Below are 14,212 nucleotides of genomic sequence, written 5' to 3'. Positions count from 1 at the left end.
ACACAAGCGGGCGGATCTCCAGACTCGATTCCCCGACGATCGGGGAAGAGCGGCGGTGATCACCGCCCCTCCTCCCGCTGTGACTGAAAACAGCGGGAGCGAGCGCCGCCCTTAAGGGGAGGAGTCCAGCGACGTAGGTCTATGCCGCTGGACAGAATCGAGCCACTTTGCCGCAGTACAGTCCCAGTGACTGGTCGGCAAGTGGTTACATCGCACAAGAATATTTTGCATGCAGTAGGTACATCTCCAAGCTGCTTTTCCCAGGTTGTTCTGTCTGTGGTTATTTGCTTTGCAGAAAGGCCCGAGTACAGAGCTCAGTAGCTCAAGCTTAAAACTGCATGCACAACAAGTTACAGCAGTGCTTCATCTTCACCTTTCTCTCACCTTTTTTAAAGTAATTCTTTATCCTAAAAACAAATTAAAGTCAGCAGCTACACTTTAAAGTAAACCTGTCACAAACAATGTCAATCCAAAGTGAAGACATGATGAAAATGAAAGCTGCATGTAAAAATGATCAGATTCAGAGATGTAGACGCAGAAGATGTGGAATGCACAATATCTCAGCCTGGTACAATGACTAGAATCACACTAAAACAAGGGGACCAACCCTGACTATTAGCAGACCCCATAAAATGACATAACAGGTTCAGTAAACTAATCTGGTGTGGATTATACTGATGTAACGTCCTAACATAACCGAATAGACAAGAGAGGAGTTGAACATCAAATAATTAAAGAAAAATAACTTCTACGGTTGCATACTATACAGGGCAGATTGGGATTAGAAAGCTCTGTTCTTAAAGCAGCAAATACTTCATACTCTTGAATGGTGCAGCCCGTTCCTGTACTCAGCCTGGAATACAACAAGCAGACTGATAGACTGACTTTCCAGTCAATGGTGATCTGGTACAGACAGTGCCAGCAGAGTACCCTCCTGCTGCCTGTAAGAAAGATCAAGCGGCTAAACAGCCGCTATGATTGTTCTTATGGTGAAGGGAATCGCCGGCTGAAAACACTGATATCTGAATGAAGCCTGCAGCTGCACCCATCATTCAGATAAACCCCACTCAAAATACAGGACGTCATAGGACGTCCTTGGGCGAGAAGTGGTTAAAGGCCGGTTCACACCAGATGCAGTCCAGTGCATTTTCTTTCTGCATAAATAAATGCACGGACAGTAGGTTATATGGGTTCCATTGGCATACTTCACAGCAGGAGACTCAGTTCCAGTGCAAAAAAAAGTAGAACATGCAGCATTATTTTTTTATGCAGAACTGTACTGGAACACGGCAAAATACACAGAACTGCACCAAAACGCATAAAAAACGCACATGTCCCATGGAAGGATAAGAATAAAAAGGGTAAAAAAAAAAAAAAAAAAAACACACACACCAGAATGCCTAAAAAAATAAATAAAAAATACACTAGTCCCTATTAAAAAACAAGCATACAAAAATGCATCCGGACTGCGATTCTGTGTTGTGAACCTGAACACTTTCGAATGGCTGTCCAGTAACAGGTCCTCTGAGGAGTGACATCAACATTGGGAACATAGGGGGATCAGCTAGCATTGGTTCATCTGTGGGCTCCACTTTTTTTTTTCTGGGGTTCTGTTTTAATGACACGGCTGAGATACAAATATGTTCAGTTTTGTGGTTCAGGCACTCCATCAGATAGCACAGCAGCAGCAAAGTGGTGAAAACATCTGTTTTCAGTCTGCTCTCTCATCCATTCAGCTTAACTTGCTGACCAGTACGCTGCTGGAGAACTGACCATGCTGTGCTCCCTTACCTAGTGTGGTCAGTTTGAAATAGGTAAGCAGAGGGACAAGCAGGGATTTTATACAAAGGAAGCAAAACAAAGAGAACAGGAGGATAATTTCTCATGCAAGTACATGGTACAGCAGGCATATAGAGAAAATAAAATGTTGATTTTACATATTCTTTAAATATATTCTTTAAAGTGTTACCCCAACATTTTATATTCCTGATAAGTGCCTGCTGTACCCTGTACTTGTATGAGAAGGTCTCCTGTTCTCTTTGTATTGCTTCCTTTGTGTGAAATCTCTGGTGTTCCGGTCAGTCCTTCTGCTTTCCTATTAAAAACTGACCACATTAAGAAGGAGAGCATAGTATGGTCAGTTCTCTACCTGTGCCAGGAACTCAGCCTGCTCTCCTCCAATGTTAAGACTTGTCCTGACACAACCTCCCCTGCACAGCCTTTCACTGGGAAGCTCAGTGTGCTGTTGCTACTCCTCCCCCAGCTCTTACGCAGCTGAGAACAGAGGGAATGTTATCACTTATAAAAAAGGGGGGGGGAGGATTATTAGGTTTTTAATCTCTACAGTATTTCACAGAACTGAGTACACCCCTCACATTTTTGTAAATATTTTATGATATCTTTTCATGTGACAACACTGAAGAAATGACACTTTGCTACAATGTAAAGTAGTGAGTGTACAGCTCCTATAACAGTGTAAATTTGCTGTCCCCTCAAAGTAACTCAACACACAGCCATTAATGTCTAAACCGCTGGCCACAAAAGTGAGTACACCCCTAAGTGATGTCCTCATTGGGCCCAAAGTGTCAAAATTTTGTGTGGCCACCATTATTTTCCAGCACTGCCTTATCCCTCTTGGGCATGGAGTTCACCAGAGCTTCACAGGTTGCCACTGGAGTCCTCTTCCACTCCTCCATGATGACATCACAGAGCTGGAGGTTTTTAGAGACCTTGCGCTCCTCCCCCTTCTGTTTTGAGGATGCCCCACAGATGCTCAATAGGGTTTAGGTCTGGAGACATGATTGGCCAGTCCATCACCTTTACCCTCAGCTTCTTTAGCAAGGCAGTTGTCGTCTTGGAGGTGTTTGGGGTCGTTATGTTGGAATACTGCCCTGTAGCCCAGTCTCTGATGGGAGGGGATCATGCTCTGCTTCAGTATGTCACAGTACATGTTGGCATTCATGGTTCCCTCAATGAACTGTAGCTCCCCAGTGCCGGCAGCACTCATGCAGCCCCAGACCATGACACTCCCACCACCATGCTTGACTGTAGGCAAATGGCTAATTGGGCCCAATTTGGACATTTTTACTCAGGGGTGTACTCACTTTTGTTGCCAGCGGTTTAGACATTAATGGCTGTGTTGAGTTATTTTGAGGGGACAGCAAATTTACACTGTGTGTAAATTGAATGTGTCCATTCACACTACCGCGACTTGTCAGGTGACTTGTCAGCCTGACAAGTCGCGGTCCATGCAGTGCTACAGGACCCGTTCTAATAGGAGCGACACAAGTCGCTCCGACTTAGAAAAAGGGTCCTTTACTACTTTGGGGCGACCTCGGAGCGACTTGCATAGACGTCCATTATATGAAGTCCGTGCAAGTCGCGGTGCACCTGACTTCACAGGTCGGAGCGACCTAGTGTGAACCAGCACTTATACAAGCTGTACACTCACTACTTTACATTGTAGCAAAGTGTCATTTCTTCAGTGTTGTCACATGAAAAGATAGAATAAAATATTTACAAAATTGTGAGGGGTGTACTCACTTTTGTCAGGTACTCACTTTTGTCAGATACTGTGTACACAAATGTTTTGTCTTTCATTTCTATTTTAAACTGAATGGATTGTTTTACAAGGTGATCGGTTAGAAATCACTTTAATTGCCACATGGGCTATTAATCCCTTTAAAAACCCAGATATTACCTTGTAAAAGTAGCAGTGACATCCTTACTGTGTCACACATAGCTTAAGAAGAGAGAAGAGCTGTGGGAGGGACCAAACAAATACACTCACTACAGGCTACCTACAGGAGGGGGAGGAGACAAGACCAGCCTGCAAGAGAAGAAGCAGCAGTGAGCGGTCTTTATTACAGGAAGCTCCTACACAGAAGGAAAGCTTCACATATCTGGAAGATATACACAAAGCACACCACGATTCAATCAAAACTATACATGACTTCTATTTAGAAAGTTTTCTTATCCTGGAGTTCAGCTTTTTAAAGCTGCTTTAATGTGTTGTTTAATCCCATCTGTCTGGATGTTATCTTGAAATCTGCCTCATTTGTACATCAGGGTGGCACCATGCCAACTTAACTGTATACCGGCTCATGATTTCATTACAAACTCTGATGGCCACATACAGCTACTTCAGTCACTTGATCACCGGAATGACACAGAAATGACCAAAATGGATCACAACAACCTATGACCAACATTTACTAAAAAAACTTGTACAAAATCCTTTAAAAAAAAGGTAAAAAAAAAAAAAAACAACAACACAAAAGACCCTACTTGACCACTTGATCTCTTGAAGGTTTGACACCCCCCCTCCCCCTCCCCATGACCAGAGCAATTTTTGCTATTCAGAACTGCGCTACTTTAACTGGTAATTGCGCAGTCATGCAACACCGTACACAAATGAAATTGTTATTTTTTTTCACACAAATAGAGCTTTCTTTTGGTGGTATTTGATCACCACTGGGGGTTTTTTTTAAAGGAAAAAAAAAAATTCTACTTTAGGTTATAAAACATATCCAATAAAATCAAAATTATTTATAAGTTTAGGCCAAAATGTATTCTGCTAAGACCCCATTCAGACAGGGGCGACACGACTTGGTGGGGCGTCCTGTGGAGTCGCGGTGCACATAGCGTGCACTGCGACCTTGGCACGACTTGCACGGACTTCACATCATTGAAGTCAATGCAAGTCGCCTCCAGGTCGCCCCAAAGTAGTACAGGACCCTTTTTCTAAGTCGGAGCGGCTTGTGTCGCTCCTATTAGAACGGGTCCTGTGCTAATCAATGGCGAGCGACCGACCGCAACTTGTCAGGTGACAAAGTCGCTTGACAAGTCACACTAGCGTGAATGGGGGCTTAATGTCTTTGGTAAAAAAAATAAAAAAATCCCAAGTGTATATTAATTGGTTTGTGCAGAAGTTATAGCGTCTACAAACTATGATATAAATACTGGAATTTACGCATTTATAGATGCTATACTGTGACCGTGATAGGGTGGAGGGCAATCTGGCAGGGTCACAAACTGACATCGCTAGCAACATAAATATAGTGATCAGGCTGCACACTGACACTGGCTGGGAAGGAGTTAAAATCTAGGGGCAATCAAGAGGTTAACTGTGCGCCTAACAATATGTAATGTGTGCTGCTTTTACTTTAATATCTGGCCATTTCTCTCTGAAATAACCAAATCGCTGTTCACAGTACACAGAGTTCTGTGCTTTTGTAAATACAGAACTCTGAGTGTGATTGGCCACAGACGATTAGCTGGCTTAAGCCAAAATCATTGGCTGAAATCAGCTGCCAAACTTGTGCTATGTCCAATCACAGCACGGGTCAGCAGGGGGCACGCGCATCAAACCCAGAAGCAAGCTTGGAATGTACAGGTACATTATCCGGCCTGCCTGTAGTAAATGTACTGTTGGCGGGAGGCAAGTAGTTAAAGTGGAACTTTAGTCAGAAAATTTAAGTGGTTGTAAAGGCAGACGTTTTTATCTTAATGAGTTCTATGCATTAAGATAAAAAAAACCTTCTGTGTGCAGCGGCCCCTTTAATATTTACCCGAGCCCCATCTTGATCCAGCGATGTTGCATGGGAACCTCAGCTGCCCGGGACTGTCCCTCCTGATTGGCTGAGACACAGCAGCAGGGGCCATTGGCTCCCACCCAAGTCAGTTAACCAATGAGGAGAGAGAGGGGATGGGGCTGAGCCACAGCTCCATATCTGAATGGACACCCAGCAGCGGCTCGGTTCAGGTAACCCCATAACTAGCTGCTTGCTGTGGGGGCACTTAGCAGGGGGGAAGGGATAGCGAGGGACCCGAGCAGAGGAGGATCCGGGCTGCTCTGTGCAAAACCAACTGCACAGAGGAGGGAAGTATAACATGTTTGTTATTTTTAAAGAAAAAGAAAAAAAATGATTTTAGTATAACTTTAGGTCCTGCTAGATGACTCCAGGTTGGCCCCTTTTGCAGGTATAGCGATGTAAAACATTAAAAATAAGTGTCTATACTGTGTAAAATCCAGTAATACACTGTCTCACCCTGCTCTGCACATGCTCAGTTGCTCTCCATATTTAGGCACTGCTGAGTTTGTAGAGGCCGATCTGCTGACAGCCTTAAAGAGGTTGTAAACCTCAGAAAAAAAAAAAAAAAACCTGAAAGACAAAAAGGTATAATGCGCTAGTATGCACCAAATACTAGCTCATTATGAAATACCTGAGGAACGAAGCCCCCGCAGTGCTGCCCGCTCACCGGTGACACAGCCGACATGTTCAGCCATCCTGCTTCCTGGTTTGCGTCCTCCGGCCATCTGATTGGCGAGAGGCGCGATGACATCACTCCCGCGCATGTGTGCGGGAGCTGCCGTTCGTGGCACAGGGCTCCGAAGGAACGGCACGGGTGGCTGTTCCTTCAGAGCACATGCGCCGATGACGTCACCGACTGCTTGAAATGTAAATATCTCCTAAACAATGCAAGTTTAGGATACATTTACAGTACCTATAGGTAAGCCTTATTAAAGGCTTACCTATAGGTACAAGTTAATAGAGTGGGATTACAACCACTTTACAGTGGAATTAAACGCTCTTATCCTTTAAAGCCACGGAAGCTGCTTCTGTTTGATCTGCAACTGCCATGGTGCTGCACATTTGATCATTTATGACACCAGATATTTGATGGTTTACCAGTTTGGTTGAGGACACAATCAAATGTGACAGTTAAGCCCCGTACACACACGCAGATCGTCGGCATACAAATGTTCCTCTTTTCTCCCCGGGATGTCGGTGTCTGTTGAAAAGTGCAAAGACAGCACAAGGACAGCACAAGAATTTTGTCCGTAGACTTCAGCTGACTGCAGAAGTGATGTCATGTAATGGTTAACTTTCCCTGTGTTTTTTATTTTCTGAGCATGCCCAGTCTTGCAAATCTGCGGTCTGTCGGCCGAATTCTGTACTGACAGGCGAACAATCGTCCGTTCTGGTGTCCGCAGACAAAAATTTTCATGTTTGCGAGAAAGACTTTTGTCCGCGGATTGTGCGCAGACAGCTGTCGGAGACACCATACTAACACGCATACAATCGGCAGATCTTTCGTCCGCCGACGTTTGTATGACGACGATCTGCGTGTGTGTACGGGGCTTTAGTAATCCCGGTGTTCCGTGAAAAACCCCTACCTGTGAAAATTCCCTACCCTCGTCACTTCCTGTGCACTTACGTCTTTGAACAGCCAAGCAGCTTACCACTGCGCATGCTCATAGCTCCAGAGGGTAGGGAATTTTCAGGGGGTAGTGTTTAACGTTACACGGCATCAGCTGTTGCCGCGGGTACATTAAATCATCTCCGCTGCCACATTAAATCATCTCCGCTGCAACCCCTCAGACTTCCTTGATCTCGACTCCAAAATATAAAAGTGGCGGCGAGTCTATGAAAATAGAACTCATGGAGCCGAGATCAGGGAAGTCACTGGGGTAGGAGTGGAGATGATTTAATGTACCCGCGGCAACAGCTGATGCCGTTTAACGTTAAAAAACACTACCCCGTGAGAATTCCCTACCCTCCGGAGCTGTGAGCATGCGCAGTGGTAAGCTGCTCAGCTGTTCCATGACGTAGGTGCACAGGAAGTGACGAGGGTAGGGAATTTTAATGTTACACCGGAATTCCGGGAATGTAACTGTTTTTTTAAACCATTAAATCAATGGGTTTAGTTCCGAGTTATGGCAATGCTGGAGGCAGCTTACAGCACACACTGATTTTGGTGGCATAATTATTATTGTGGAATGAATGTTCCTTACTAAAGAACACTATCTTTTATCAAGTCATGGGTAATGCTTCGCTTTATGGAGAGGAGGGGGGAAGGTCGATTGCCGGTGTTCTAAAATTTAGTCGGACCCGTGAAAATTCCGGACCCTCGTCACTTCCGGTGATACTATGTCACCACCAACTGGAGCGACAGCTGTTGCGAGCCCCGGTGCGCATGCGCACAAGACATTTTCCAGGTCCGATGAGATTTTAAGACTTTGCTAACAGCTGACTGAGAGGAGGAGGAGGGGCTGAGGTAGGACGACAACACCGCCGCGGGAAAATTTTATAACACCGCCGCATCATCGAGCAAGGAACATGTTGCAGAGCTGACTTAGAGGGGTTCTCTATTAGTTTCCATAGAGAATGCGGAATTCACTTCTATGTAAGGGCGGAAGTCTATGGACCTCAGGCGGTGTTCTAAAATGATATATATTCACTTCCTTCCCGCCTCCTCGGGACGGACAGTCCCCTTTAAGTCAGCCCTGCAACATGTTCCTTGCTCGATGATGCGGTGGTGTTGTAAAATTTTCCCGCGGCGGTGTTGTCCTTCCTACCTCAGCCCCTCCTCCTCCTCTCAGTCAGCTGTTAGCAAAGTCTTAAAATCTCATCGGACCTGGAAAATGTCTTGTGCGCATGCGCACCGGGGCTCTTCGCTCCAGCTGGTGGTGACGTAGTATCACCGGAAGTGACGAGGGTCCGGAATTTTCACGGGTCCGACTAAATTTTAGAACACCGGCCCTAGAAGATACGCTTGAAGATCTCAATTACAGCAAATGCAGTCGGCCATGTTTTTATACATTGTACAAACTTTGTGTGTCCAGCAGAGATCACCCCAGGTGATCGCAGGCTGTGCAGAGAGCCATGGATTGCTGCTCACAGGTGGCAAAAACAGCTGCAGGGATCACAGCAGGTACAAATAAATCCCGGAGCATGTGTATTGTGTACGATTCTCATTCACTTAAAGCGGAGTTCCACCCAAAAAATCAACTTCTGCTCATTTGTTTCCTCCCTCCCTCCGGTCCCACATTTGGCACCTTTCAGGGGAGGGGGGGGTGGTACCCGTTTTTGACAGGTACCCGTTCCCCACTTCCGGGAGACGGCGACGCGGCACCGTCCCTCGGAAGTTTGGCCCCCTCCTTCTTCCCCCACCGCCGATCCATTTCAAATGTGCAGCGCGCTTCGTACATTAGGGGAACCCGCCTGTGAAGCCGCAAGGCTTTACTACTGGGTTCCCTCCCCGACAGCTGATGGAAACGTAGCTGCGGTGCCGACATCGCTGGACTCCAGGACAGGTAAGTGTCCTAATATTAGAAGTCAGAAGCTACAGTATGTGTACAGTATTTGTAGCGGCTGACTTTTCATTTTTGGAGGGGGGAGGCTGGAACACCGCTTTAAATATTGGGGGGGGGGGGGGATTTACACACACAGAGGGGGGCGGTACCATCTGTTGAGCATGACAGGGGGGTATCATTTCTGCCAAAGCATGTGTACACTGCCTCAATAGCACAACGGGGCACAGCGGTAAAAACACGGCTCAACCTCAGGGTTTTATTGCCCTCCAATAATTAGTGGTCCTTCCTAGCCGAGATGAAAGTACAACAATCCATACCATAGAAAACCAACACAGAGGCGGCAGCTGGAAAAAGCGATATTTAACGTAACGCGAAGGTGCTGAAACGCATCATAGACACGTATTAAGCCAATAGGCGCGTCACTGCGTTCAAACACCAAAGTAGGTCTAACTGAGGCCTTACTGGGCGGAGGGAGGACAGAGGAACAAGCACAGCCAGTCATCATACCAGCCCCATCCCCTCTGCCATGGCAATGTTCCTAACTATTCACAGCAAGCCATTCTCCACAGGAAATGCTACTTCCTGTTTCCACCTCTGACGTCACTGCCCGCACACTAAGCTGGCACTACACCCTGACAGACTCCATGCCAGGACCTACACAAACCACAACAAAGCACTTACTCTCCCCGACCACCGCCTTCAGCCCAGTCGGAGCCATATCGTCTTATCACACCGCCTCCACCGCCAGCGACTACGGTCCCCCGAAACTTCGGCCACTTCCGCGTGCTGACGTCACGGGAGCTCGTGACATCACGGGAGGAGCAGGAAGCCCGTTGTTAAGGGGCGGTCTCCTGGTTGCTGGGAGGCGACCCGAAGCGAACCAATGACGCCAGCTATTTGCTACAGACCGTTCCAGGAGGGTTGAGGCGTGGACGGGCGTCTGGAAAGCTTGCTCGATTGGCTGACATGTAGGGTGGGGGAGGAGTTTGTGAAACGGGCGTTAAATATTGCAATTCAAGACGGCCTTTATTGGTTGCTATGGGCGTTGCGGAAGGAAAGTTGGTTGCAAAGGGTTTGACCCAGGGTGGGCGCAGAGACGTTTAGCGCCGTTATTGGCTGTACTTTGCTGATGTAACCAGCGGGAAATACAAATGATTGGTTCCCTCGGTGGAAGCGTGTGGGGAAAGCTGACAGATGATTGCACATTCTTCTGCTGTGCCATGTGTAAGATTGTGGCAGATTACATAGAAATGATGGAGGGTCGCGTCCCATAGTTATATTGTGTATATATATATATATATACACACACACACTCACCAGCCACTTTATTAGGTACACCTGTTTAATTGCTTGGTAACACAAATTACTAATCAGCCAATCACATGGCAGCAACCCAATGCATTTAGGCATCTAGATCCATCCTGCCTTGTATCAACAGTTCAGGCAGGCTGGTGGTGTAACGCTGTGTGGTATATTTTCTTGGCACACTTTGGGCCCCTTCCTACCAATTGAGCATCGTTTAACCTCCGTGGCTCTGTGTGGCTCTGAGTGTGGCTCTGGGTGGAATTTCAGAGCCATTAGCGGTGACCCCGAGCCACACTCTGAGTACCGCCAGGGAGCATCGCTGGATCCTGGTAGAGGTTACTTACCTTGTCCCCGGGATCCCCCGATGTGTCCCTGCACCATACGGCGGCTGGATCTTCCGCCCGATGCTCTGTGCCCCGGCTTCCGTCTCCTGCGACGTGACGCTCGCAGGGGGTGGAACCGGCGGCAAATTTGAAAAGTAAAACACACAAACACACTGATATATTGTAATTGTATATATATATAGATATAGATATACATGTATATCTATATATGTGTATACACACACACATATATATATACACACTTTAACTTATTTATAGTTATCTATTATATTATAATTTACGATTTTGTGTTTCAAACTTTATCATACCCGAGATGTTATAAAGAAGAACACACAGTAAAAAAAATCAAATGTAAATAGTTGGTTTGGGCTGCTCGTCCTTAAGAATTACTTAAAAATAATTGTACCGCTTTCAGCACCTAACATCGGAAACAATCATACCGCCAGGGAGGTTAAATCGCAAGGCCTACCTCAGCATTGTTGCTGACCATGTCCATCCCTTTATGACTACATTCTACCCATCTTCTGATGGCTTCTTCCAGCAGGATAATGTCACAAAGCTCAAATCATCTCACCAATGGCTTCTAGAACATGACAATGAGATCACTGTACTCCAATGGCCTCCACACTCACCAGATCTCAATCCAATAGAGGACCTTTGGAATGTGGTGGAACGGGACATTCATGGATGTGCAGCCGACCAATCTGCAGCAACTGCGTGATGCTATCATGTCACTATGGACCAAAATCTCTGAGGAATGTTTCCAACACCTTGTTGAATCTATGCCATGAAGAATGAAGGCAAAAGGGGGTCCAACCCGTTACTAGCAAGGTGTACCTGATAAAGTGGCCAGTGATTGTATGTGTATATATATATATATATATATATATATATAATAAAAACCTTTTTTATTTGACTTGAATGCCCATGTGTGTGTGTGTGTATATATATATATATATATATATATATATATATATATATATATATATATACAGTATCTCACAAAAGTGAGTACACCCCTCACACTTTTGTAAATATTTTATTATATCTTTTCATGTGACAACACTGAAGAAATTACACTTTGCTACAATGTAGTAGTGAGTGTACAGCTTGTATAACAGTGTAAATTTGCTGTCCCCTCAAAATCACACAACACACAGCCATTAATGTCTAAACTGCTGGCAACAAATGTGAGTGCACCCCTAAGTGAAAATGTGCAAATTCGGCCTAATTAGCCATTTTCCCTCCCAGATGTCATGTGACTCGTTAGTGTTACAAGGTCTCAGGTGTGAATGGGAAGCAGGTGTGTTAAATTTGGTGTTATCGCTCTCACTCTCTCATACTGGTCACTGGAAGTTCAACATGGCACCTCATGGCAAAGAAAAAAATAATTGTTGCTCTACATAAAGATGGCCTAGGCTATAAGAAGATTGCCAATACCCTGAAAATGAGCTGCAGCACGGTGGCCAAGACCATACAGCGGTTTAACAGGACAAGTTCCACTCAGAACAGGCCTCGCCATGGTCGACCAAAGAAGTTGAGTGCACGTGCTCAGCGTCGTATCCAGAGGTTGTCTTTGGGAAATAGACGTATGAGTGCTGCCAGCATTGCTGCAGAGGTTGAAGGGGCGGGAGGTCAGCCTGTCAGTGCTCAGACCATACGCCGCACACTGCATCAAATTGGTCGTCCCAGGAGGAAGCCTCTTCTAAAGATAATGCACAAGAAAGCCTGCAAACAGTTTGCTGAAGACAAGCAGACTAAGAACATGGATTACTGGAACCATGTCCTGTGGTCTGGTGAGACCAAGATAAAATTATTTGGTTCAGATGGTGTCAAGCGTGTGTGGCGGCAACCAGGTGAGGAGTACAAAGACAAGTGTGTCTTGCCTACAGTCAAGCATGGTGGTGGGAGTGTCATGGTCTGGGGCTGCTTGAGTGCTGCCATCACTGGGGAGCTACAGTTCATTGAGGGAACCATGAATTCCAACATGTACTGTGACATACTGAAGCAGAGCATTATACCCCTCCCTTCAGAGACTGGGCCGCAGGGCAGTATTCCAACATGATAACGACCCCAAACACACCTCCAAGACGACCACTGCCTTGCTAAAGAAGCTGAGGGTAAAGGTGATGGACTGGCCAAGCATGTCTCCAGACCTAAACCATATTGAGCATCTGTGGGGCATCCTTAAACAGAAGGTGGAGGAGCGCAAGGTCTCTAACATCCCCCAGCTCTGTGATGTCATCATGGAGAAGTGAAAGAAGACTCCAGTGGCAACCTGTGAAGCTCTGGTGAACTCCATGCCTAAGAGGGTAAGGCAGTGCTGGAAAATAATGGTGACCACACAAAATATTGACACTTTGGGCCCAATTTGGACATTTTCACTTAGGAGTGTACTGACTTTTGTTGCCAGGGGTTTAGACATTGAGTGTGTTGAGTTATTTTGAGGGGACAGCAAATTTACACTGTTATACAAGCTGTACACTCACTACTTTACATTGTAGCAAAGTGTCATTTCTTCAGTGTTGTCACATGAAAAGATGTAATAAAATATGTACAAAAATGTTAGGGGTGTACTCACTTTTATGAGATACTGTATATATTTATATAAATAGGCATTCAAGTTTAACCCGGGACTTTTAATTTTATGGGTATAAAGAGGGATGCTAGATTGGTGGTACTACACACAGTAGTAAGTGGCAAGTGTGTCCTATCACTGATTGGCAGCGCAAATGTTGCAGACCAGTTCATGTTCTAATCAAAATGGCAGACAATAGCAATAGTACGTGCATGGACAAAGTGTGATGATGAAGTTTCTCGTGAGCAAAGGCATAAAAATTACGGATATCCACAGAAGACTTCAAGCACAGTATGGTGATGAGATGCTTGGCAGCAGTAAGACATTTGAATGGTGTAATGTTTCAAAAATGGCCGTACGTCCCGGCCGTGGTGGTTCCCAGCCTGCAGCAATCATACCTGTGAACGTTCAGCTCGTGGAACGCCTGATCCTGAACAACTGAAGCATAACCTGTTGTGAAATTGCACAAGAGACTAATCTTTCTGTGGGAACAGTGAACACAATCAACTACGAACATTTGCATTTTCGAAAAGTTAGTGCACGCTGGGTACCAAGACACCACGCTGGGTACCAACATTTTGTTGGGTTAGATGCCTGGTTCTCCGCAATGCCCCCCCTTATCGCTAATATGTCCCGTGCTGCCAGTAAAGATGGGAGGCTTCTAGAAGCCCTCTCAAAGACCGGACGGTGAGTTGCCTGCTGGGGTGGTCTGTCGCTGACATCATGCCATGACTTCACAAAAATGGCTGCAAAAATTTTGTAACTGATACACACATTTGAAGTCTGTGGCTATGCTAAGGCTTTTCTAGCTTCTCCTCATGCAGGATACAAGCAGCCTCAAAGAATGAGTTCCAGCCACCATGAAAACTCATAGACAAGTGCCAA

General features: G+C 45.7%; 1 protein-coding gene across 1 annotated transcript in view; it reads right to left on the bottom strand.

Annotated features, from left to right (window-relative positions):
- Positions 1 to 9,929, bottom strand: part of STXBP2 (syntaxin binding protein 2) — a 107,883-nt gene extending 97,954 nt beyond the window's left edge. Inside the window, exon 1 of the mRNA XM_082257191.1 lies at positions 9,782 to 9,929. Coding sequence (XP_082113317.1) covers positions 9,782 to 9,818 — 37 coding nt within the window. The 5' untranslated portion in view covers positions 9,819 to 9,929. The remainder of the gene's footprint in view (positions 1 to 9,781) is intronic.
- Positions 9,930 to 14,212: the final 4,283 nt, after the last annotated feature.

The sequence above is a fragment of the Pelophylax lessonae genome, assembly GCF_965119305.1.
Source record: "Pelophylax lessonae genome assembly, chromosome: 4".
In the NCBI taxonomy this organism is placed as follows: Eukaryota; Metazoa; Chordata; class Amphibia; order Anura; family Ranidae; genus Pelophylax; species Pelophylax lessonae.
Note: the sequence above shows the minus strand (reverse complement) of the source record. Positions and strands in the feature narration are given on the sequence as shown.